General features: G+C 63.6%; 1 protein-coding gene across 2 annotated transcripts; it reads right to left on the reverse strand.

The window, feature by feature from the left end:
* ALDH1L1 (aldehyde dehydrogenase 1 family member L1) lies at positions 600-25,061 on the reverse strand. 2 transcript variants are annotated; one of them, XM_018066949.1, is made up of 23 exons: positions 24,955-25,061; positions 22,304-22,453; positions 21,138-21,372; positions 20,461-20,626; positions 19,227-19,328; positions 18,628-18,717; positions 16,961-17,098; positions 14,682-14,807; positions 14,253-14,344; positions 13,529-13,676; positions 12,117-12,236; positions 11,190-11,317; positions 10,288-10,438; positions 10,052-10,122; positions 7,683-7,788; positions 6,307-6,394; positions 5,841-5,934; positions 5,313-5,412; positions 5,145-5,243; positions 3,663-3,828; positions 2,585-2,690; positions 1,936-2,135; positions 600-1,160 (listed from the first exon to the last, which is right to left on the reverse strand). In XM_018066949.1, exons 2-23 carry the CDS (start codon positions 22,428-22,430, stop codon positions 1,105-1,107), a joined length of 2,709 nt encoding a protein of 902 aa, XP_017922438.1. In that variant the 5' UTR covers positions 22,431-22,453; positions 24,955-25,061; the 3' UTR covers positions 600-1,104. The 2 variants fall into 2 exon arrangements, with proteins under 2 accessions (XP_017922438.1, XP_017922437.1); XM_018066948.1 differs by lacking the exon at positions 24,955-25,061 and adding an exon at positions 24,355-24,646.

Raw genomic sequence — 25,625 nt, forward strand, 5'->3', positions numbered from 1 at the left:
CCAGGTCTCCTCCTCCTCACGGCAGCCGGGACCCTCTGACGCGTCTCCAGCTTTAGAAGCGGGCTGAGTTTCCCCGTGGGTGTCTCCTGCACGCCTTCCCACCGCACGCTCTCTGTCCTAGCTCATTCATGAGTATTTTAACAGAATCATTTTTCTAAACTGCCTGGAATGCTTCTGGTAACACCATGAGGATAAACACACTTAAACATTATACAGAGTGGGGGCGGGCTCACTCTCCCCCCAGGACAGGCTGCTGGCGGGTCCCCTCTGTGACGGCGGGTGTTCAGTGGTGTCTTCCCACCTCCCCAAACCCCTGCTACAGCCGCATCTGCTTGTTAGGAAAACTCCCATCACGGGGTCCGTGCTCGCCCCAGGGGGGAGAGCCTGAGCCCCCCTCAGAGCTGGGCCTCAGGACGGGCAGGTTCCACGCCCCCTGGAGCTCTGTCCACTCACGGGGCGCCAAGACCACCACCCGGCTGCAGAGGAGGCTGGGAACTCTGCCCGCTTCAGGCGCCCCTGAGCCCAGGTGAAATCTGGGAGCTCGGCAGGAGGCACAAAGGCACAGAAAGCTAGAGGCCAGTCTGGGCTCCTTCCTGTGGGATAACAGGGACTGTACTCGGGCCCCTGCCCCCAGGTCCTGGCAGTCAGCCCCCTGGCCCCTGCCATGCCCAGAGTGACAGGAACACCAGGAGCATGTCTATTGGGCAACTCTGGGGGCTCCTGGTGGGCTGCTCACCGGGAAGACCCAGCCAGGGCCAGGAGCTCCAACTCTCAGTTCTGCCCCAACCCCATCCTCCAGAAAGGGGAGACAGTCAGGGCTGGAGAGGCAGGCCACGCCCCCTCAGACAGGGTGGTTCCCCTCTGTGGCTCATCTCCACGGCCAGCCCCAGGCAGGGGGCAGAGCCCAGGAGCCAGGGCTTGCCGGCGGGCGGGGACACGGATGCTGGCCAGGACCTTTATTCACATGGGGTCACTTCCTGACCGAGCCGCAGGTCGCATGGATTGGGCAAGGTGGGGGTCCCGGATGGGGACAGGGGTGCAGGCCAGAGGCTTCCACCGCATCCGGGGTCGAGCCTACAGCGGGGGACGGTCCTGAGACCCTCCTCAGTACTCGAAGGTGACCGTCTTGACCCGCAGGTACTCGTTCAGGGCGGCCTCTCCTGCAAGAAACCCGTGTCGGGGGCAACGTCACGGTCCCAGCAGCTGCTCTGGTGGGCAGCGCTGGCGTACCCGGCGCTGTGGTCATCTCAGAACCCCCCCCCGTGTCACCCCCAGACCCCCTTCTTCCACGGCTCTGAGGGGCGCTGCTGCTCTCCCGCACGTTGCTGCGCCTGCCAAGCTGGGCACCAAAGCCGATCCCCACAGGATCCAGCCCCCAGCTGCTGGCTTCCACAGTGGCAGAGTGGGGGGTGGGAGCCACGCCAACTCATGCAGGGGCCAGGGAAGGGGGGCACCGGGCAGAGGCCCACTTCCCCAGGAAGGCCGGGCCCGCTGCCACCCTTTCTGCGTCGGCACTCACATCACCCTCTCGTGTTCGCCCGGCCCCCACAGGCTCCCACTCTGAGGACGAAGCCGGAGCCTGATCGGGGCTCCCAGGCCCCCTTGATCTTGCCCTTGCCCTTGCCTGCCCTCCGGCCCACTCGAGCACTCAGCCTCTCTCTGCAGCTCCAGTAGCAGTTCCTCCAGCCGCTCAGGTCTCAGCCCACTCCGGGAGGCCCACCCAGCGCCCAGCTGAAGCCACTGTCCAGCCTCCTGCTCAGACCACTGTCTGGACAGCTTCTAGCAGGATCTGACTCCCTGCCTTGGTCACCGGCTTATCGGCTCCCAGAGAGAAGTAAGTGGCCATCTCGTCAGCTCCACCCTGGCCCCTGGGCTGAGCGGCCTCTAACGGGTGTTTGCTGAACGAATAAACGAAAGCAGGCGTGGCTGGCTCACCCAGGTCTTTGCCGAACCCTGACTGCTTGAACCCTCCGAAGGGAGCGGCCACGTCAGTCTTGTTGTATGTGTTGACGAACACAGTGCCAGCCTCCAGCTTGTCACTGACGTACAGGGCCTTGTTGATGTCCCTGGTGAAGACACCAGAGGCCAGGCCGAACTCCGTGGCATTGGCCCGAGTCAGCACTGCATCCACGTCGCTGCAGGGAAAACCAGGAGGGCCTCCGTGAGGAGGGCAAGGGGCCAGCCCTGGACGGAGAGCACCAAGAGGCCTGCACGCCCGCCCCAGGCGGAGCCCGACACAGCACAGGGCCAAGAGCGGTCAGTCCTGCCAACCAAACTGCAGATTCGCAAGTGAGATAAACGACGATGCTGCGCAGGCCCCTGAGGTCTGGCCGGTTCACGATGCAGCCGCTGGGACTCAAGGCGGAAGCCAGCGTGCTGCGGAGCGGAGAGATGCGGAGGACACCCCGGCGGGCCTGAAGCCCTGCAGCCACCCCCAGCCGGGGTCGCCTCCTCTGTGCCAAGAGGACTCTGCGGGGGTCCGGCTGCGTCCACAGCCCCACCGGTCTGAGCTCCCTCCCCGCAGCTCACGTGAAGACCCTGGTGACCAGGACGGGCTCTCAAGAGGCCTAAGCGGGACCCGTACCCGTCGGCAAACCGAGAGATGATCATGACGGGCCCAAAGGACTCCTCCCGGGCTATGAACATGTGGTCCTGCACGTCTGTGAAGACCGTCGGCTCGAAGAAGAAGCCTGGGGGGAGACGAGGGATTCGAGACCCGCCAGTGTCTCCCCTGCCCCGCACGCCAGCCACGATACGCCTCGACGGTGGAGTTGCTCCGTCCACCACCAGGGGCCAGTGCTGAGCTGGACACACCCCCTCCCATCCCGACTACCGCCCCACAGGCCCTAACCACTCCATAGAAACGTTTCTGGCATCAGAAAGGCTTTCTCTAACTATTTCACCTCTGGACACAGAGTCATGGGCCCTGAGACCCGCTGGACTGAGACTGAATTTGGCACAATTCAGGGAAAATCAAGAGACTTGAAATTTTCTCTCTACTGTTTAGAAGAAGAAAACAAAAAGATGAATTTAATAGTGTTATTAGTTGCTTAGTTGCGTCTGACTGAAACCCCATAGATTGTAGCTCACTAGGCTCCTCTGTCCCTGGGATTCTCCAGGCAAGAATTCTGCAGTGGGTGGCCATGATGCCCTCCTCCAGGGGATCTTCCCGATCCAGGGATCAAACCCATATTTACCGTCTGAACCACCAGGGAAGCCCCTATTAATTCAATAAAATATTCCATGTTTGTATATATTTACAAATTATAACAGCAATTATAATTTTTAAAACGTGTGTCATGTATGGACACTTGTTGACTCACAGGGTGTGGGTGTGGCCTGTATTCACTTGTCTGCAAAGGAAACGTGCCCCCCAGCTCTTGGAGCTCCACAGGCCAGTCTCTGCACCCTGCTACCCCATCTGCTCACACCCCTCTTTGCCTCCCCACAGAGAGCTGCAGGCTGGGGTCTGACCTCCAGCTGGGAGGAGGCTGTATGTGTGCCCTACACCTGGTCTGACAGGTGTCCCAACATCCAAGCTCCCCCACCCCTGAGGTCCTGGATTGGGGGGCGGAAGTCTGGGAGCCCGACTGCAGGGGCCTGGCCCCTAGACACTGCCCCAGAGGCCACGCCGCCTGCTGCCCGGTCCGCAGGGCTCTGACCTGGCCGAGGAACCTGCTTCCCGCCGCACACCAGCGTGGCCCCCTCCTCCACGCCACGCTGGCAGTACTCCAGCAGCTTCTGCAGGTGGGCCAGGTGATTCTGTGGCCCGTGGTCGGTGTCCCGGTCCAGGGGATTGCCAATCTTCATCTTCCCCACCTCCTCCACCTGTAGGTGCCCTCCGGGTCAGAGTTGCCTGGGCTTCTGACCGCGGTCACCGCTTGACCCGCCTCCCACAGACAAATCTTTGGTGACCGACCACTGGGTCCTGAAGAAAGTCCACACGCCAGATGCTGGCCTCTGGAACCATGTTCTGGTTCCAAACCTGCCTTCTGGGTTGAAGCCTCAAATGCACCCTCTGTTCAAGGGCATCTGGACTTGGTGTGGGAGCTGGGATGGTGCAGGTGTGCAGGGAGGGGGAGGGCAGGTGTGCAGGGAGGGGGAGGGCAGGTATGCAGGGAGGGAGGGCAGGTGTGCAGGGATGGGGAGGGCAGGTGTGCAGGGATGGGGAGGGCAGGTGTGCAGGGGGGGGGGCAGGTGTGCAGGGAAGGGGAGGGCAGGTATGCAGGGAGGGAGGGCAGGTGTGCAGGGAGGGGGAGGGCAGGTATGCAGGAGGGAGGCAGGTGGGGGGGGGAGGGCAGGTGTGCGGGAGGGGATGGGGAGGGCAGGTATGCAGGGAGGGAGGGCAGGTGTGCGGGGAGGGGAGGGGCAGATGTGTGGGGAGGGGGAGGGGCAGGTGTGTGGGGAGGGGAGGGGCAGGTGTGCGGGGATGGGGAGGGCAGGTGTGCAGGGAGGGAGGGCAGGTGTGCAGGGAGGGGGAGGGCAGGTGTGCAGGGAAGGGGAGGGCAGGTATGCGGGGATGGGGAGGGCCAGGTGTGTGGGGAGGGGGAGGGCAGGTATGCAGGGAGGGAGGGCAGGTGTGCAGGGAGGGAGGGCAGGTGTGTGGGGAGGGGGAGAGCAGATGTGCAGGGAGGGGGGGCAGGTGTGCGGGGAGGGGGAGTGCAGGTGTGCGGGGATGGGGAGGGCAGGTGTGCGGGGAGGGGGAGGGCAGGTGTGCAGGGATGAGGGCAGGTGTGTGGAGGGTAGCTGTGCAGAGAGGGGGGAGGGCAGGTGTGCAGGGAGGGGAATGGCAGGTGTGTGGGGAGGGGGAGGGCAGGTGTGTAGGGAGTGGGGCAGGTGTGCAGGGATGGGGAGGGCAGGTGTGCAGGGAGGGGGGCAGATGTGCAGGGAGGGGGAGGGCAGGTGTGTGGGGAGGGGAGGGCAGGCGTGCAGGGCAGGCGGCTGGGACAGGCAGCATGTGGGTTGGAGCCGTGGGGTTGCTGCTTCTTGCTGAAATACTAAAGTGCAGGAAAGACTTATCACGGCCACCCCGAGGGGTTCAGGACCCAAGTGGCTCGTGCCGGCCTCCACTGCCAGGCCCTCCCTGGCCCCCAACGCCCTGCTGCTGGCAAGCAGGTAGTGCCAGGCCCAGTGATAGGCCCTACCACTCTCTGCACAAACTGGTCGTGGATGGAGTCCTCCACAAAGAGCCGGCCGGCGGCGATGCAGTTCTCGCCTTTGTTGAAGAAGACGGAGCTCATGCCCTGTGCGGAGGGGAGGACAGCGCTGGGTTACAGCCCCTGGGGCAGCCCCCCGCCCCCCGCAGTGCTCACCATCTGCACGGCCTTGCCAAGGTCACAGTCTGCAAAGATGAGGAGGGGCGACTTCCCACCCAGCTCCAGGGAGACCTTCTTCACATTGCTCAGGGCGCAGCTGAAAGGGACAGGGAGAGATGGGCTGGGACACGGGGTGGGGGACACAGGACACGGGACATGGGACACGGGACACAGGACATGGGACACAGGACACAGGACACGGGATGGGGGACACAGGACACAGGACATGGGACACGGGACACAGGACATGGGACACGGGACGGGGGATGGGGGACACAGAACATGGGGGCTGAGGGCAGCTCCAGTGCGGGGTCACTCGGAAGAGCAGCCGAGGATTTGGGCTGGAGGGTCCCTGTGAGGCCAGGCCCGCACCTCCTCCCCTCCCCCACCGTCCCAGCGCAGGCCTTGCTCTCGCGGCACCCCCACACCCCCAGACCCTCTCTCCCTTCAGGCTGACCCCAGAAGGAGGTCGTGGAGCCCCACTGGCCTGTGAGCCCTGGCCCCTCTGCCCTCTCCACCACCCACCTTCTCATGATGTGCTTGCCGACCTCGGTGGACCCTGTGAACCCGATCTTCCGCACATCCGGGTGATCTGACAGTCTCTGGCCGACCAATGAGCCTGTGCAGGATGGGCGGGGCGGGGGGTCAGGGCAGCCCTGGAGCCTGGCCACTCGCCTCCAGCCACCCAGGGCCACACACGCCCGTCCTCCCCGGGGGCTCAGAACCTCCCTGGGAGGTCTTCTAGCCTCTCAAATTCAGTGTGTCTGAGACTCAACTCCCAAGCTTCCTCAGTCCCTCTCCCCTTCCCCGTTCTCCATTCACTCAACAGCCTCTCCTCGCAGTCAGCGGCTGCAGCCAACAGTCACGCTCCCCAATCCCCATCCAGGAGTCCCCCAGTCTGGGGCTCCCCCAGGCAGCACCCCCACCAGGCAGCCCCCTTCACGTTGGGGCGCGTCACATGGCAGGCCTTGTGCCCTGTCCCCGGCCATACCGGATCCCGGCAGGACATTGACCACGCCCTTGGGGATGCCCGCCTTCAGGGTCAGCTCCGCAAACTTCAAGGCGGTGAGCGGGGTGACCTGAGGGCAGGGGACAGGTGGTCAGGTCCAGAGGGCTGGGCAGCGGGAGCCGGGCACCAGGCTGCTCACCTCAGCGGCTTTCCCCGCAGCCCCACGCCAGGCCTGGGCCCCCTGCACCTTCCCCCGCCGCCACCTGTTTGCGCCAAGCCCTGGGGCACCAGGGCCATGCCCAGAGGCCGAGGGCGCTCCTCGCCCTGGCCCTCAGGACCACCGGCCCTCCTCTGCCACTGCCCATGCCCGCTGGCCTCCAAAAGCTCCTCAGTGCCCAGACTCACCCGCCCACCCTGTGTGATGCTGCCGCGGCCAACCTGCCTCCACGCCCCCCAGTCTGGGAGAAGCCTGGTTCGGGGGTCTGCGCCCCCCGCCACCTGCCGCCACCGCTGGGCCTCTGGGTGAGCAGTGCCTGGGTGGTTGCTCAGACCCTGAGGGGCTGGGTGAGTGGACGCTCCAGGGACCACTGCCTCAACCTGTCAGCAGCCCCCCAGCCTCAAGGGAGAAGTTAAGGGTCACCTCAGGGGCTGCAGCGATGCTTCCCTCAGCAGACATGTGTGCAAGTCAGTGGGGAATTTATCGTGTGTTAAAATGCCTGAGGAGTGCGGGACTCTGGTGAGCAGGTATCACTTCACTGGTTTCTATTATGTTAATACCGTTGAGGCCCAACCACCCCAAAGGAGCTGAGGGAGTGAGATGCCCCAGCCCACTGCCCCAGCATCAGGCCTGCAGCTCCTAACTGATTTCTCTGAAGTCCAGACGAAGGATGGTGGCTCGTGTGGTGATCCCCCCCACAGGCCACGCTGCACAGGCCGCTCCAGTGCAAGGACCCTGTCATGTGGCTTCTCCGAGAAGGACCCGCCACGTGGCTTCTCCGAGAAGGACCCGTCACGTGGCTTCTCCAAGAAGCCCAGTTGGTGGACAGAGAGGAGCTTCCCTCGGATGTTTGGGGTTTGAAGCTCCAGCTTTAATGGTAGATGCCCCAGGCTCCCAGCCCAGAGTTGGGTCCCGGGGTGCACAGGGGGGCAGAGCTGGTGTCCCCAGAAATGACGCAGATGCTCACCAAGCGGCTGCACACACATCCCGTGCAGGCTGACTCGGCCCCAAGACCCAAACACACCACGTCTTCCCCGTGGGCCGGGCCTCGCAGGCTGCTCTCACCTGCAGAGCCTTCTCCTTCCCGCCCGCGTGGGGTTGGGGGGGTGGGGGGTCGGAGGGGCCTGCGGCCCGCCCCCACCCTGCCAGGTAGCGCCCGCGCCCTCCAAGCCCGCAGGCCCCGGGCTGCGCCCGCACCTACCTGGGCAGGCTTGACCACCACCGTGTTGCCCGCGGCCAGGCAGGCAGCCGTCTTCCAGGACAGCATCATCAGGGGGTAGTTCCAGGGGATGATGATGCCGCAGACCCTGTCGGGGAGGCAAGCTGGCCTCCATCTGTGCGCGCCCCCGGGGCCCCTGCCGGGCCTCGCGGCCGCCTCCCTCCTCTCCAGGCCCGGCCCCGCCCAGGGCCAGCGTGCAGCTGCCCGCCCGGGCAGAGTGTGCCCCGTCTGCGGCAGCCCCTTCCCAGGAGGGGTGATGGCAGAGGACGCCGCGGTTTCCACCGGGACATCTTCTAGGGACACAGCCTGGAGCCGCCCCAGGAGGAGGATGACAGCAGGCGGGCACGGGTGGGGACAGGCAGGGCCTGGGAGACGGTCTGGGACACAGGGGTGGAGAGGCGGCCATGAGAGAGGGTCAGAGGTCATGTGTGTGGGCAGGAGGATGTGAGAGACGGCCAAGTGTCACTTGGGTGGGTGTGGGAGAGGGTCCTCCCGGGCATTAGGCCAGGGCCATCGCCATGGGCACAAGAGGGGTGTGGTCTGTCTGGGGCCTGAGGAAGCCTGCACGCTGTGTGCTGAGAGGTGGTGTCCAACATCGGTGCTGCCCCTGGTCCCAGAGAAGCCTCTGGCTGGGCAGTGTCTCCACGGAGGGACCCCCACGTCCTAGGGGAGCTACTGATGGCGCCACGTGGCCCTGCTTCCTCCTGACCCTCAGAACCTGGAGATGGCAGCCCCTCTCTGCAGGTCAGTGAGATGAGCTCAGCCCAAGGGGGCCCCTCAAAGCCCAGGTGACTGCCGTTTCCTCACTCCCACTGCCGTCGTCACCACCGTCGTCACCACCGTCGTCACCACCGTCGTCACCACCCTCGTCACCACCGTCTTCACCGCCGTCTTCACCACCATTGTCGTCACCACCGTCGTCACCACCGTCATCTTCACCATCGTCTTCATCACCACCGTCTTCACCACCATCGTCTTCACCACCGTCATCACCACCGTCGTCTTCACCACTGTCATCACCACCGTCGTCACCACCGTCTTCACCACCACCATCTTCACCACCGTCGTCACCACCATCGTCGTCACCACCGTCATCACCACCGTCTTCACCACCGTCTTCACCACCATCGTCGTCACCACCGTCGTCACCACCGTCGTCACCACCATCGTCGTCACCACCGTCATCACCACCGTCTTCACCACCGTCGTCACCACCACCATCTTCACCACCGTCTTCACCACCGTCGTCGTCACCACCGTCGTCTTCACCACCGTCGTCACCACCGTCTTCACCACCGTCGTCACCACCGTCTTCACCACCACCATCTTCACCACCATCGTCGTCACCACCGTCTTCACCACCATCGTCGTCACCACCGTCGTCTTCACCACCGTCGTCACCACCGTCGTCACCACCGTCTTCACCACCACCATCTTCACCACCGTCTTCACCACCATCGTCGTCACCATCGTCTTCACCACCGTCGTCACCACCGTCATCTTCACCACCGTCGTCACCACCGTCGTCTTCACCACCGTCGTCACCACCGTCTTCACCACCACCGTCTTCACCACCGTCGTCACCACCGTCTTCACCACTGTCGTCACCATCTTCTTCATCACCTTTTTCACCATCATTTTCGTCTCCGTCTTCTCCATCATCATCAGAGAATGTTTCCCCAAACAACGACAGCCTGGCCGAGCCCAGCAGTGGGAGGAGGGTGCTCAGAGACCAAGGCAGACAGGTCAGTAAGGAGCCACTTGGCCTGCAGAGCAGGACCGCAGTGCAGACTGGGGCCAGCCTGGGGCCCACACACCTTCCTGGGAGTGGTGGGGTATGCTGAGGGGTTAGGAAAGCTGGTGCCCACCCCAGATACACCCAGCAGACCCAGAGGGACAGAGCTGGAGAGGGAGCAGGGCAAGAGCCCCAGGAAAGAAGGAGAACTGGGCTGGGGGCTCCAAAGCTGAAATCCTGCAGAGCTTTGCTGCCACCAGGGCTGGGTGGTGCCTGCAGCCCTGCCTGAGGGGGTGACCTTATCTGGAAACAAGGTGTCTGGCAGGTGGGGTCTGCAAAGGAATGAAAGGTGGAGGTGAAGTTGCTCAGTCGTGTCCAGCTCTTTGCAGCCTCATGGACTGTAGTCTACGAGGTTCCTCCATCCGTGGAATTTTCCAAGCAGGAGTACTGGAGTGGGTTGTCATTTCCTTCTCCAGGGGATATTCCTGACCCAGGGGTTGAACCCGGGCCTCTAGAGCCACCAGGCAAAGGGATGGCTGTCTGATAAACATGTGGCTGGGGAAGGACCTCTGAGCCCGCACATGCATTCCTGGGAAGTGCCCAGCCCGTGACTCACCCGACGGGCTCCCTCCGGGTCATAGTCAGGTTCCGGTTGGGTCTGGCCTGGTTGATGGGGATGGTGGAGCCCTGGATGAAGCAGCAGTGGCGTCACTGGCGGGGTGGGTGGGGGGGGGGCTCTGGCTATCCCCTGCCGGGCAGCTCCTTGCACCCAGGCCCAGGGCGGGATGGGACTGTCTGTCCCGAAGCCCCAGCTGGCATTGGACAGGACGGCTGAGGCGCTCGGAGCCCTACCTGGATCTTGTCACACCAGCCAGCGAAGTAGCGAAAGGTCTGGACGGACATGCCCACGTGCGTCTTCAGGGCCAGCGTGTAGACCGCACCTGCATCCAGGGCCTCGATGGTGGCCAGCTCCTCCTGGTGCTGCTCCATGAGCTCCGCCAGCCTGGGGGGGGGGGCAGGGCAGAGGGGGCGCTGGCCTCAGGCTGGCACAGCCCGCCTGCCCTCTCGGGGGTCTGCCAGCCTGGGGGGGTGCGGGGCAGAGGGGGCGCTGGCTCAGGCTGGCACAGCCTGCCTGCCCTCTCGGGGGTCTGCCAGCCTGGGGGGGTGCGGGGCAGAGGGGGCGCTGGCTCAGGCCGGCACAGCCTGCCTGCCCTCTCGGGGGTCTGCCAGCCTGGGGGGGTGCGGGGCAGAAGGGGCGCTGGCTCAGGCCGGCACAGCCCGCCTGCCCTCTCGGGGTCTGCGCCCCATGCAGTCTCTGGCCTCAGTGTTGTCATCTGTTTGATGGGGTGGCATTCCCTTGGCTGGAGGGGCTGCTGTGGGCTCCTGGCAGGTGGGATGCCCCCCGTGTGAAGGCCTCACCTCTGGGAGCAGGACTGGGGGCTCAGGTGGAGCCCATCGGTCCAGAGCCGCCCTCAGCCTTGAAGGCGGCTGACCTGTCCTTCTGCCCCGGCCACCGGCAGGCCCCAGCACCGCCGTCCGCTCCCAGCTTGCTGGCCCCTCCAGGGACCCCCAGGGAGGCAGCCCCCAGGCCCTGCCTGGCTGAGCGGCCACGAGTGGGAGCACCCCAAGTCCTCCCTGGGCATCTGCTGGCACCGGCTTCACCAGAAGGGGGCGGGACCTAGGAGGCTCCTCCCTGGGGCCGCCCGCCGTGCAGTCCGAGTCCTCCCGGAAGCGGATGCGGGCGGGGCTCGCACCTGTACAGGAGGCGGCCGCGGTCGCGCGCGCTGATCTTCCCCCACAGGCCGTTCTCAAAGGCGTCCTTCGCAGCGGCCACGGCCTTGTCCACGTCGCTGACCTGGGCCAGGGACACCTGGCAGAGGACCTGTGGGGAGGCCGCGCCCTGAAGCCGTCTGGGCCCCCCGCCCCCTGGGGCCCTGCGGGAGAAGGCCCGGCTTGCGGGGGGGAGGGGGGCAGGGGGGACGGGGGGGGCGCGGCCGGTGGGAGGGGCTGTGTTTCCGCGTCCCCGGGGCCTTAGCTGCCTGGATCCCCAAACAGGGCAACGGATGCAGACTGCAGCTCAGCGTCTTTGACCAAGAGCAGAAGCAGACCCACACACTGAGGGGGTCCCAGTGGGGAGCTTTGTTTCTTAATAAGCCTGCCCGAGCCCCTGGATCCTGTGCCCTGAGGGTGCCCACCTGCCCTGCAGCTCAGGCCTCCACCTAGGCGGGCCAGGGGTGGGAGTGGGGCTGAGGCTGGCGTCCGCACGGCCTCCCGCCCGGGGTCCCCAACGGTGGCCTGTAGGTGCTGACGGCCCCTGACAGGCTTGCCTGGGGGTCCTTGTCTGGGTCCACACGGCCCACCTGTTACTCTCTTCAAACCCCCTCAGGACCTGCCTTCTGCATCCAGTCCCTGTAGGTGTGCGTGTGTAGGAGTGTGTCCATCTCAGAACGTGTGTGTGTGTGAACTTGACTGCCTCTGCTCTGATGTGATGCCCGATGGCCACAGCCAAGTAGTCTGAGAGCCTGGGATGCTGAGGGCCTCAGTGAGGGGGGCCCTGATTGGGGGGGTGAGAGGGGAGGGCGGGGGCCTCCTAACGCGGGGGGGGGGGCGTCAGTGGACAGGAGAGGGCCCCGAGGGGTCACGGAGAATGGTGGGGCCGAGGGCCCCGAGCCTGAACTCACACTGCCGTCTGTCGGGTTGATGGTCTCGTAGGTCTTGCTGCCCTCTGCGTCCACAAATGCTCCCCCAATGAACAGCTGATGGGGCATCCGGAGGGTCAGCTTATTCACGGCTTTTTCCACCTGAGGGGCAAGGACCTCAGGCTGGAGCTACAGGGGCATCCCTGACAGGCAGGGATCCCCCCCAGAGACATGGGGACTACTTGCCCCGCCAACCCTTCAACACACAAGCAGGGGCCTGGGGTCTCCTCACGGATCCATCCCTGTTGCCCGGGGCTGTCGTGCGGGGCAGAGGTGACGGCTGAGACAGAGACGCAGGGCCAGCCTGCCGGCCGAGCGGCCCCGGCCCCAACCCTTGAGCTCCACACTCAGCAAGTGACAGCGGCGACAAACGGGGGTGACACGGCCCCGCTGCATCGCTCGCACACGGGGCTGCGGGGTGGCTTCTCCCCTGATGTCCACGACCCGAGGCCAGCCTGGCGTCCACCCGGTCTCCTCTCCTTCCTTCATCAGCCTTGCTCCCAACTCCCAGCCAGACAAACCATCACAAAGCTCATTCCTGTAGGAGCTGTAGCCTAACAAGACACCCCAAGGGTGGTTTCTGCAGAGTTTCTTTACAAATAGGTCTGCGTTACTCCTCACACTTCACACACACGAGCTGAATATACAGGGTCGTTTGTTTTCCTTCTTGGAAGCGAAAGTGTGGAAGTTGCTCAGTCGTGTCCGACGTTTTGTGTCCCCATGGACTCCAGGCCAGAATGCTGGAGTGGGTAGCCTTTCCCTTCTCCAGAGGAGCTTCCCAACCCAGGGATCAAACCCAGGTCTCTCGCATTGCAGGAGGATTCTTTATAGCAGCTGAGTCGCCAGGGAAGCCCTTCTTGGGAAACCATTCCTAATTCCTCTCTCTGTCCCATCGGTCTCTCTGTCTCCTGCGTCAACCAAAGGCCTTTAATGCAGTGACTGGTCGCCCGGGTGATGGAAGAGCCGGAGGCTGAGCCCAGCAGAAAGCTGCTGCCAGTGCTGAACCAGGACGAAGGGAGGAGGTGCCCGGAAGAGGGGCGAGGGTCAGCAGGAGGGGCAGGACTGGAGCTGGAGGCCACACCAGAAACCCACAGTGGAGAAGGGGGCGGGAGAGTCGCACTGTGGACGTGTCTCCTCGACAGCCCGTTTCCTGCCCTGAATCTTAGACAACAGCGACCTCTGTAGAGTCTGCCCCACCGCCTGGCATCTTCAGGCTGCTCGGAGTTACCACGGGGAGCTTGTTCACCAAAAGGCAGGCTCTTGGGGTCCTGGGCTTCTGGATGCCCAGGCTTCCCCGGGTGTCCCCGTGGACCCGCAGATGTGGGTGCCTGTGGGGTGTGCAGGCTCACACGGCCCGTGCACCCAGGCCTGCCTGCGGGGCTCCTGGGACTCACGTAGGCGATGGCACACTCGGCCTCCTTGTCGTCCCCTCGCAGCCTTCTCACTAACAGCTGGATGAAGTCCCCGAAGGTGGTTGCCATGTAGACATCTTCATTTTCCAGTTCCAGGCCGTCACACAGCTCCTTGACCTCCTCCACCAGCCTGGAGGACAGAAGAGGGGAGAATGGAGCCTGGACAAGGCCCAGGGTCCTGCCCTCCTCTCAGCAGAGCTGGCAGCTCTGCTCAGCACCCAGAGCATGGGTGCTGGTCTAGAATCAGTCTCGAAAGCCCAGTTTGTGGATCCAGAGGCTCTGGGTTCAAGTTCCGGCTCCATCAGTACTAACTCGTGATCAGTTGCTTCGGGAGGGCTTGCGGTCGCTTTAAAGCTGCTGCACACCGTTTGCTCTTCCTCCTGTGAGGTGGGGTCTCAGCCCCTGCCCTGCCCTGTGCCTGCCGAGTCCTTCTGGGGAGGCGGCCGCTTCTGTCTGCTGGCTGGGCTGCCGCTCACAGAGCCGTAAGCAGCCAGCTGCACGTCCAGGCCCAGAGTGGCCGCTCCGGGACCGTGACCCCACTGGGGATGGCCGCACCCGCCCACCAGCTGTCCCACGCCGGGTGGGCACAGGCCTGCACACCTGCGTCCTTTCTGGATCTCTGACCCACACAGTGCCCGCTCCTCAGTTTGGGGGTGACGCCAACTCAGAGACCCCAGGGGCTCCACCCCCGCCCCCCCCACCTCACCTGACGACGTCCACGGATGCGGCCCCTGACTTGAAGAAGTCCGTGGACTCGTCCACCTCCAGCACGCTGGGGAGGATCCGCTTCCAGGCATCCTGGAGGGCAGGGCAGTGAGAACGAGCCCCCAGGCCCAGAAGGCAGCCCCCGGTGCAGCCCGGCCCCAGGCGGGCCTGTCCCCTCCGGGCTTTGCTGCACCCAGGGCTGGACGGTCCTTGGGTGATCACCTTCCTCCCAGCACCCGGCTGTAGGCCCTCATGTCGTTGGGCGGTAGGACCCAGCAGAGGAAGGAGGGCCAGGGGACATCCGGAGGACAGAACCACGGTGTGCCTGAGGCCAGGACACACAGACTCCGGGTGTGCACACCCTGCCCCCAGCAGAAAACGCACCGAGGGCATGCACGCCCCCGCCACAGCAGCCCCGCCGGCTCCTCACCCGCACGGCCTCCGCGGTGCCCAGCTCCTCCTCCGTCAGCTCCAGGGTGCTGGTCTCCGCCCTCCTGAAGAAGCGCGCAGCTGGGATCATCTTCCCATCCTCCAGCTGGATGCTCTTCACCAGCAGCTGCGACAGGAGGGCCATCAGTGCCCCCGGGCCACCCTGCGGCTGGCACGCACTCGCCCCTGTTCTCCCCTAAGTAGGCCTGGACATGGGCAGGGCGTGAGGAGACCAGACGGGCGGGGGTGCGGGCAGCGGTCGGGGGGACCCATGTCCTCCACCCCAGCATGCTCGCAGGCTTGGAAACCCACAATGGCTGTATTTGGAGAAGGAAATGGCAGCCCACTCCAGTATTCCTGCCTGGAGAATCCCATGGACAGAGGAGCCTGATGGGCTGCAGTCCATGGGGTCACAGAGAGTCGGACGTGACTGAGCGACTCACAACAGTGGCTATATTATTCTATAAAACCGATGCCTGCGTGTGAAATGGAAGTCGTCCCAGCACTGCCTTGAAGGCCAACGGAGAAAACAGTCAGTCACCCAGCACCCAGCACCCAGCTTGCGGAAACCGCATGGAGACTGGCCCCAGTCGTCAGAGGCTCCCTCTGGGTGGGGGAGCGTGTGCGCTCACGGCAGAGGATGTGTTTGCCAGGTGAGACGCTCTGTGAAGAGCGCCCCCCGCCCCAGAACTGGAGCCAGGCTCCCCGCTCACTGCGCCCACTGCCCCGACTGCCCTGTGTGCTCTGGAGTCCCAGCCCAGCCCAGCCCGGCTGGACGTTCCTGAGAGACCCTCAGCCAAGGGCCACCATGACTGCCGCTTGGCCTCACGGTCCCTCGGGGATGTCAGGGAGATTGCGGCCCAACCCATGTGGCTGGTGCCTTCCTCCGGCGGCTGTGCCAGGGCCTGCACCCAGGCCCGTCCTCCACCGCTGCTGGCAGCTAAGCTCGGCCCCGGCCAGCAGAGAGGCCCGCTTCTCTGTGACCACCATCCTCCTCCCGGGCTGCCTCCCTCCATAACTCACACGCACATGCTCCCGCCTGGGTCTGCTGCAGGAACCCGGCCGAGACAGATGCCTCATTCAACTGCAGCACCGCCCACGAAGGGGCACCCAGGCGCTGTGACCCGCAGGCGGCCTCGGGTCAGCAGGACAGGCACCCAGAGTGAGCTCTCACCGGGCCAAGCCAAGCTGCTCCCTGCCCTGGCCTGTTCTCACAGCCGCCACCATGCGTTCAGCATCCGCAGAGTCCCCTGGAGTTCCCCCAGTGCCCCAAGACCCCTGCCTGCCCTCCTTCTCCGCTGGCCCGGGCACCTTGGGGCCCAGGCCACCTGCCCACCACCTCGTGCGGTGGGTGTCACGGTGAGTGGCAGGCCCGGAGCCAGTGGGCAGGGCCGGAGCGCAGCTCCGCCGCGGACGTGCGTGGGTAACAATAGACGGGGGGGGAGGGGGGGGGTCTGAATTTCTTTGCTTCAGTTTTCTACTTTGGTAAAGTGGTGAAATGCTAACACGGGTCTCATACAGCTGTGGGGAGAACCGAACTGTTTTAAACAGAGCATGGCTCTCAAGCACACATCAGCATTCAGCTGCATACATCCTGGGTGTTGCCCTGAGTTGCTGTTGCTAAAGTGGGTCAGAGCAGCTTACGTGCCTGGCGGGACTTCCGTTCAAAGAGAAGGGAAGCATGCTTGCTCTGTGCACCTGGACTCTGCTGGGCTTAGACAAGGGCGCAGGGCTCCCTGGACAAGACCCCCCGACTCTGATGCCCCCAGGGCCCCCAGCTCAAGACCCCCAGTTACGCCCAGGCACAGGGTTCCCTGGACAAGACCCCCCGACTCTGACGTCCCACAGGGCTCCCAGCTCAAGACCCCGAATTACGCCCAGGCATAGGGCTCCCTGGACAAGACCCCCCGACTCTGATGCCCCCCAGGGCCCCCAGCTTAAGACCCCCAGTTACGCCCAGGCACAGGGCACTGTGAACACCGCCCGACTCTGATGCTCCCCAGGGTCCCCAGCTCAAGACCCCCAGTTACGCCCAGGCATAGGGCAATCCGGACAAGACCCCTCGACTCTGACGCCCCACAGGGCCCCCAGCTCAGGCAGGGCACCTGGCCAGTAAGAGCCCAGGGCAGGCCTTCCTGGGACGGATGCCGACCCGGCAGGAGAGGCTCTTCCCTCCTGGATTCTGTGGACCCCTTTCCCTGTTTCCTCCAGAATGGCCTGGAGTCTCCCCGCGGGGCCTGAGCCCACAGCACAGACCAAGAGTTGCAGCAGCACCCTTACCATCCGGCCGTCGTTCCCAAAGAGGATGAGGCCCGCTTTGGTTACCACCCCTGGCCGGTGGGCGCCCGGGATGGGCAGGTCCTCTCCCTCCGGCTCCAGGCCCGCAATGTTCAGCGTTGAGTTGAAAAACGTCAGCTTCTGTTGGGGACCAGAAACCAGAAGGTGGAGATGAGAGGGGGGCCCCCGCGGCCCACCAGGCGGTGCTGAGCAGGCGGGTGATGACGGGCTGTGATGGCGCGGGGCCAGGACAGCCCAGGTGTCAGAGCCCAGAACACAGACAAGACCTGGGCAGGCAGGAGGCCCCAGAAGGGGCCCCTCCCACCGCACATGGGACCGTGGCCTCCAGCCCCAGGGTCAGACGCCTGCAGAAAGTGTGCTCAGCCAGCACCGAGGGAGCTGCGCGCCATGCCCTGGCCGCGGTGCGAAGGGGGCTGGTGGTGGCAAGGCCAGAGACCCTGGACGGTCTGGGAAGCCTGCCCACAAGCAGCGGTTCAGATGGTCAGGGGCTTCATGGAGGACAGGGCTGTCCTCGAAAGGGCCTGGCTGAAGCCCCCCCACCCCCAGGGCGAAGGTGAGTCAGGGTTGGACTGGGGTCTCTGAGGGCTGCTCAGTTCAGTTCAGTCCCTCAGTCCTGTCCGATTCTTTGCGACCCCACAGACTGCAGCACGCCAGACCTCCCTGCCCATCACCAACTCCCGGAGTTTACTCAAATTCATGTCCATCGAGTCAGTGATGCCCTCCAAACATCTCATTCTCTGTCGTCCCCTTCTCCCGCCTTCAATCTTTCCCAGCATCAGGGTCTTTCCCAATTAGTCAGTTCTTTGCATCAGGTGGCCAAAAGATGGGAATTTCATCTTCAGCATCAGTCCTTCCAGTGAATATTCAGGACTGATTTCCTTTAGGATGGACTGGTTTGATCTCCTTGTAGTCCTAGGGACTCTCAAGAGTCTTCTCCAACACCAGAGTTCAAAAGCATCAATTCTTCGGCACTCAGCTTTCTTTATAGTCCAACTCTCACATCCACACATGACTACTGGAAAAGCCATGGCTTTGACCAGATGGACCTTCGTTGGCAAAGTAACGTCCCTGCTTTTTAATATGCTGTCTAAACGGAGACCGGCCTTGGAAAGCTCGGAGCAGACGAGACAGCTCAGTCACACAGCAGAGCTTAATTTAGCTTCTTTTGCAAGACAAGCAAGACCAACTTGACCTCAGGCACTCCTTGCTTGTGTCTCTGGAAATCATAAACAAAGTTTAAACTGCTCCTCAAAATTGAAATTAAGTGACCTTTAGCCAAATCCCTGTCACTTAAGAAAACTTGTGACAGCCAATCACTGCCTCCTCACCGTGTAGCCTGCTTCATGCCAGCAGACCGTGCGCGGTCTGGGGGCTCCCAGCTCCGGACCATCTTCTGCGTGAGTGCTCAGCACACAGGCACTGAGTACCGTGTTGGTGATTTTCTACCTTCACTTCTGCTGATTCGGAACTTTTGACCGCCAGGGGGTGAGAGTCTGACCCCAGAGCTGCTGCCTGGCCTGGAGGCCTCCAGGGTCCGGGGGGCTGGGGCTAGGGTCTGGTGGTGGCTGGTGACCCTATAGCTCACACGTTCCAGCATTTCAGCAGCAGGGGGCCCAGGAGCACGGCCCGTCCTGGCCGCAGGGACATACCTGCCCGCAGGCCTCTGTCCAGGCGCCTGGCACCTTGTCGTTCCCGCGGATCCAGTTATGAATGGCCTCTGCTGGCTGGTCCCAGTCGATCTGCAGGGCAGGATGTGTGCTCAGCGGGCCCTCCCTGCGCCCCGGCCTCCCCTCCTCCCCATGGGCCTTCCTGGCGCTGGGCGGAGCCTGGGAAGGGGCTGAGGAGCCCTTCCTCTGAATCCCAGAGCTGGGCCGGCCTTCCCCTGGGGCCCGGCTCTGGGTGTGCAAGGACCCTCGGTCTTTCACGGGATGTGAAAGGCAGGATGGTTTGTGGGGAGATGACGCTCTGTGGTCATGAGGACCAGGGCCCAACACACAGGGCCACCCCCCAGGTTAGGGCGGCCCCACAGGGCTCACCAGGTCCCTGGCGAGCGCCCCCTGAGCCCTGATCAGAGACCCAGCCCTGAGCCCCCCAGGATCCCCAACCGGGGCAGCCCCCAGGAGCCCGATGCCTTCCTGGGACTCATCTGGCAGACAACCGCCCTCCCGCCAGCCCGTCTCCCTGGGGCCCCCGCCCTCCCTAAAGAGGAACCAGGGAGAGTGCAGACACCTGGTCCCTTGGCACTTACCCTGGCCGTCTCCTTCCTCTGAATCCCCTCGTAGGTGGCACCGTCCTCGGGTTGAGGGAGTCTGGGGGCTTTGCCCTCGGCAATCAGCTTCACAGCCTGAACCTGGGAGGCAGGGGCAAGGGGGTATCTGAGGCATCAGAACCCTCCCCTCGGCCCTGGGCTCACAGTCTGAACTGTGGGATTGTGTAGACCCTCCCAGCACCACGCCTGGCTCAGGACAGGCACCACGGGATCTGCTTTGGGAGCAGGTGGGGGGGCCCAGGGCTGGGGGGGCGACCCCTGCTGTGCTATGGAGATGCCCCCGTCTGCCTTCTGTCCCACTGCCTCGCCTGTTGGACACGCTGCCCCTCGGGGCTGCACAACAGCTCCAACATCAACTCCTCGGCCTGCCCTCTGCCTCCAGCTCCTCAGAACCTCCTTGGACTTTCCGGTCATGAATTCTTGGGGAAAGAGGGTTTCTTGTCCCCTGGAATCAGGAGGTGTGGACCTTGAGCCACCAGGGACAACTTCTCTTCCTGACCAAGGGCGCCCAACCTGCGGAGGAAGCTAACCGAACGGGAGCCAGAATCAGAGTGAAGAAACAGAGCCTCCGACAGGCCCAAGCCTCTGGGCTCAGCCAGGCTCGAAGATGTCCCTGTCTGGAGTGTCCTCTCGGAAAGGAGCCCAGAATGCGCCTTTTTGCCCAGGTTTCGCTGAGTTGTTCTGACGGCCGTAAGCAAGTCCCTTCTAATGGAATGGTGTCGATGTTCAGTCACTCAGGCGTGTCTGACTCTCTGTGACCCCATGGACTGCGGCACACCAGGCCTCCCTGTCCATCACTGTCTCCTGGAGTTTTCTCTGACTCATGTCCATTGAGTCGGTGATGCCATCCAACCATCTCATCCTCTGTTGCTCCTTCTCCTTTTGCCTCCAATCTTTCCCAGCATCAGGGCCTTTTCCAATGCGCCGGCTCTTGGCATCAGGTGGCCAAAGGATTGAAGCTTCAGCATCAGTCCTTCCAATGAATATTCAGGACTGATTTCCTTTAGGATGGACTCGTTGGATCTCCTTGCAGTCCAAGGGACTCTCAAGAGTCTTCTCCAGCACCACAGTTCGAGAGCATCAATTACATGTTCTAACCCTGCCTCTGTGAAACCCTGAACTGAGAGTCCCTCCCACTTGCAGAATCCTAGCCAGCTCAGGGCAGTAGCTGGCACTGGGGAGCCCTGGAGTAAGTGTGCAGCCCTGCCCTTACCATGCCTTTGACGCCTTCCGGGAAGAGAAAGCGGTTGTACAGGGAGCTGACGGTGTCATCCGGGAGGACCTCACACTCCTTCTGGAGCAGAAGGTCCCCGGTGTCCAGACCATCGTCTGCCCAGAAGATGGTAAACCCCCCTTTCTTGTCCCCATGGATGAGGGTCCTAGGGATGGAAGAGTGACACCTGAGTCCGGAAGGAAAGACTGTGGAACAGGGGTCCTGGGGCCCCTGCCTGCCTCCCTAGGGGAGGATGAAAGGGAAAATGGCGTTTACTGATGCAACCTGTGTGCCAGGCATCGGGCGGAAGCAGCCCGAATGCTTCTTCCTTTATCCTTCCTGCCGGGTAACAGCCTCACACGCCCCTTCTACAGATGCAGAGACTGAGGCCCAGTGAAGTGAGGAGACGTGCCTGGAGGTCAGGGGGCTGAGTCCCAACCGGTCCGCCTACAAGCCCGCCCTCTCTTCTGGCTCAGGCGCCTGCCTCCCTTACGGCGCCTCTGACGGCTCCACCCTGCAGACTCTCGCCCTCTCAGCGAGAGCTGTCTGCTCTGGATGTCTCTAGTCCATCTCTCTCTCTAGGTGGGCAGGCGGGGGTGGATGGTGTCTGGCAGCGCCGACCCCTCGGGGGCCCCCGGAGTGCAGCCGCGGAGCCCGGGGCGGCCGGCCTGTCTCACCAGTTGATGGCGGAGGCGCCCCGGTGGCGCGGCAGCAGGCTCGGGTGGTAGATGATGGAGCCGTGCCGGGGGGCGCCGATGACCTCCATGGGGATGAACTGGCTGCAGAAGGGCAGTACATTCAGCTCGGCTCCCAGGGCCTGGTACTGCGCCACCACGTCGGGCAGGGCCTGCCCCTTGGCCCGCCAACGGCTGAACTTGAACACTGGCACACCGTCCTGCTCAGCCTGCAGGCCTGCGGGACAGCGGGTGAGAGTCTGCCCCCAGCCTCCGAGCCCCTGCCTGCGGGGGGGTGCTCCTGCACCCCTCTCCAGGCCTGTCTCCCCCCCAGCACCCCCACTGCCCAGCCGGGCTCTGCTGGGCAGCATGGAGCCAGCCTCCGAGATATCCTTGCCTAGACTGACCCTGCCAGCTGCCAGGACCTCTGAGCGCCTCCGTCTCCCAGACACCCGTGTGGCCCCTGACCTCTTTACCTACAGGCCCCACGAGTGTTTCCCTGCCCGGTCGAGGAGCAGCCCCAGGCAGGGGTCACTATCACAGGTTGTGCTGGGGCAGGCGCGGAGCGGTGGTGCCCTGGCCTGCGGTGCTCATCGTGGGAGCCCCCTCTTCCTTCGGAGCCGCCCCCCCCGTTCTGAAGCATTCAGGCCCGAGGAGGATCTGGGGGCCTGAAGGCCCAGCCCTTGAGCTGAGGCCCCAGCTCAGCAGCGATTCTCACACCATGTTCCTTCTGGAGAAGGGGTGCGTCCCCGGCAGCTTGTTGGACATGCAGACGCCCAGGCCCCATCCCATCCTGGGGCAGAAACTCTGGGGCTGGGCGCGGGGGCAGGGGCCTCTGCTCAGTAGGTGCTCCCGCCAGAGACGGGGCGCAGGGCTCGCTCACGTCCAAGAACCTGACCGCGGTGATTCCTGCCCGGCAGCCCTTTCAGAGCCTGGGTGAGGGGAGAGGGAAGCCTGGGGTGTTTGGACTGTGGGGTCCTGGGTGCAGGCCGGCCTTCTCCACCACCCTTCCCTGCGATCCACTTTGTTCCAGAAAAGCGTGGCGGTCAGTAGGCCCTGAGCAGGACCGAGGGTGGACATGTGTGATCGCTTCAGGCCAGGGAAGCTCATGCAAGACCCGCAAGACCCGCAAGCCCCGCTGCCACCGCCTCCCGCCGGGCACCACTCACCAAGGGGGTCTGCCTTCCCGTCCTTGTCGGGCACAGTGAACACGCCCACCACCTCGTGGCCCTCCTCCCGCAGGCGGCAGTAGACCTCCTGGCCGAACAGGCTCTGTCCGATCACTGCGATCTTCATGGCGGCAGGCCGGGCGGGAGGACCTGACAAGAGGCACGCAGCGTCCCATGGGGCGCGCTGGCCCAAGGGGGCAGCCCGCCTGCTCCACCCCACCCCCAGGCCCAGCTCTGGGCACCCTGGGTGGCCAGCTACTGCAGGCAGGGGTCCACCTGGGGGGCGGAAGGGGAGGCCACAGGGCTGAGTGGTATGTGATCGCAGGCCCTGGACCCCCCGCCTGACGCCCGGAGCCCCCAGCCCAGCACCCAGCACTGTGTGCGGTGTCCTCCCAGGCCATCCAAGCCCTTCTCTGCAACGGACCAGCCCTGTGACCTCAGTTAGGTCACATCAGCTTCCGTCCCCTCAGTTGCTGATGACAAAGCTGCTCCTCAAAGGCTTCCAGCCTCAGGCCGGGCGCTCCCCAAGCGGGAAGCGGCGTGGGGTTGTGGACTTGGGGCCTGTCCACTCCACGGTGCCTTTGGATGAACCCAAGTTCTTAAACTGAACACAGGACCCTGCACCGAAGTCCCCTTCGTGCTGAGTGGCTTTGTATTCTGTTCAGGAACTCGTTGCCGCCTCCAAGTTTCTGCACACCTTCTCTTCACCTTCCGGCTGTCTGACGGAGGGGCAGAGGCAGCCTCCTCTACAAATGCTGCTGGAACTGCAAGACACCCACACGCGAAACGCACACCAACAGCCTTCACAAAAAGTAGCTGAAAATGCACCGCAGATTTGAACACAAAATGCAGACGCACGAAACTTCTAGGGGACAACAGATGAGAGCACCCAGTATGTGGTGCTTTTCAGATTCAACAACAAAGGCAGAATTTTAAAAGAGAAAAATAAGCTGGACGTCATCAAGATTAAAAACTCTGCATGAGACGCTGTCAGGTGTGTGAGAACGGCGTGCGTATGGGAGGCACTTGTGTGTAGTGTGTGCGGTGTATGTGTGTGTATGGTGTATGTGCTGTGTGTGTGGTACACGTATTTGCACACATGTGTTTGGCAGAGTAAAGCCTGGAAGGACTCGCACGGAAATATCAAGAGTTACCAGGCAGGGTTTGGGGGTTGGGAAGTCTTTTGATAGCCATAATTATCTTTTTCTTACCAGAATGCTGTTTTTTTTTTAAAATATTGGGTGTGTATTACTTGTGGAAAATTAAGAGGACAGAGAAGGTCCCTCTGGAAGCAGGCAGCAGGGTCAGGAACGCCCCCGTGGAGCTGGTGGGCAGGAGCCCTGGGTGGGGACAGCCCACCTTGAGCTTCGGTGCAGGGAAGGTCAGGTCGGGGGGCGGCAAGTGGAGGAGGGAGGAGACCCACAGCCCCTGGGGGGCCTCCTCCCCAGGTGGCACCTCGGTTCCCTCCTCCCGCAGGACTCAGGGACACTGTGAGGCTGCGCCTGCAGCAGGGGGACCCTCAGGGTCTCCAGGCCCCCTGCCCAGTGGTCAGGCCCTGCTCAGGGCCCCTGTTCCGAGCTGCGGTCAGAAGGCCCTTGAGCTGGGCAATCAGCCACAGGCGTTGGTCCCCAGCTGCCCTTTGCTGGCCCAGTGCCATCTCCGTGCCTGCAGTCATTCCAGCTGGTCACCTGGTGGTCCACACACTCGTGACCCCCTCAGCCTGCAGGGCCACGCTCCATCTCTGACCCTTCCAACGGTCCTGGGCCAAGGGATGGGCCACCGCGTAGCTGCCCTGGGTTCAAGATTTCCTTGTCTCCTAAAGGGACGAGGTGTCTCCCAACGCCATCGGGAAGGTTCATGGAGGGGGGATTTGCAGAGGGTCCGCGGCCAGTGGCCAGCGGTGAGCAGAGGCCCCAGATTTTCAGAATCAGCCTCAGCCGCTGAGGGCTATTATTATAACGCCTCTCAATTTTAGCCCAAGAAACTAAGATTCAGGGCTTAAGAAAGTTGCCGATTTTTGGAAAATTGTGGGGGCAGGAGAATTGGGGTACCTGGTAGGGGTGCCTGCCTCCCCGAGGCAGGTGGCAGGTGAGGGGTCCTGACAGACCCCGGGAGAGCCTGGGCTGTGAGCAGCTTGAGTAATGCAACACCCAGACCAGGAAGGGGGCTACCCTCACCCCCGGCTAGGGTCTGGAGTCCCGTCTCCTCCTCGAGGGGAAGGACCGGGGCAGGTGGACTGGAGCTGTCCAATCGCGAGAGGTCCTCGCGCCCGGCCCCCCAGCTCTGGCCAATCAGGGAGGACCACCCCCAGTCCCGAGAATGGGGTGAGGGCCTTAGGAGGCTGCAGGACCCTCTGGTCACCTCCCCCTTCCAGCCTCTGTTTTCTCTTCTGGAAGCGGGACTGATGACGCCCACCTTCCACGGTGCGGCTTCGGCTTCGGGAAGCGCCTGCTCCCCTCGCCCTTCCTCCAGCGCGATCCCGATCCCCCAGCGCCGCCGGGCCCCTCAACTCGGTCCTGCGGCCAACGGACCCCCAGCCAGGCCGGGAGCCTCCGCAGCCCCCAGCGGAATCCCACCTCGCTCCCCGCTGTGGCCCGGAGCCCCAGAGCAAGAGCCGGGGCAGCCTCCCTGCCTCCCTCCAGGGGACTCACCACGGAGGAGCGGAGGAGCGCAGGCCTGACTGTCCAGAGGGACCTCTGAGTCCAGGTCCGGGCAGGGGACGGCGCTGGCGCTGACCCGGCCTGGGCGGTGGGGAGAGGTGGGGCTGGTCCCCGCCAGTCCCGGAGCCCGGGCCAAGGCCAGAACCCCAGAGGGGAGGGGCGCCGGGCTGGCGGGAAGTCACGGGGCAGGGGTGGGGGGCAGGGGTGGGGGGAGGGAGGACCCTTCCAGAAGTCACGGGCTCTGAAAAGGGCCTGCAGCGTTTCTCCACAGGGCTGATTTGATCCGAGGACAGTGGCCCCCAGAGGCGGTAACTTCACTCACTGGCCGGGGAACTTCCCACGGTGCTCTCATGGCGAGACGCACTGTGCCTTGGGAGGCCTGTACCTCAAGGTCACATCCTAAGGGAAGCTTTCCCCAACTACACACCCACTAAGACAAGCCCCCTCACCACGTGAGCACAGAGAGGCGCTTCTGCACCCTCTCAGCACAGGTTTATCACGGGCTCAGAGACTGTCTGACACCGTCTCCCCCACTGCGGTCTGCAGGAATCCCCCGCACCCAGTGCCGGGTGCTTCGTATTCTTGTTCAGCTGCTAAGTCCTGTCTGACTCTTGGCGACCCCATGGAATGCAGTCCACCAGGCTCCTCTGTCCGTGGCATTT

Source organism: Capra hircus, chromosome 22 (assembly GCF_001704415.2).
Source record: "Capra hircus breed San Clemente chromosome 22, ASM170441v1, whole genome shotgun sequence".
NCBI lineage: Eukaryota > Metazoa > Chordata > Mammalia > Artiodactyla > Bovidae > Capra > Capra hircus.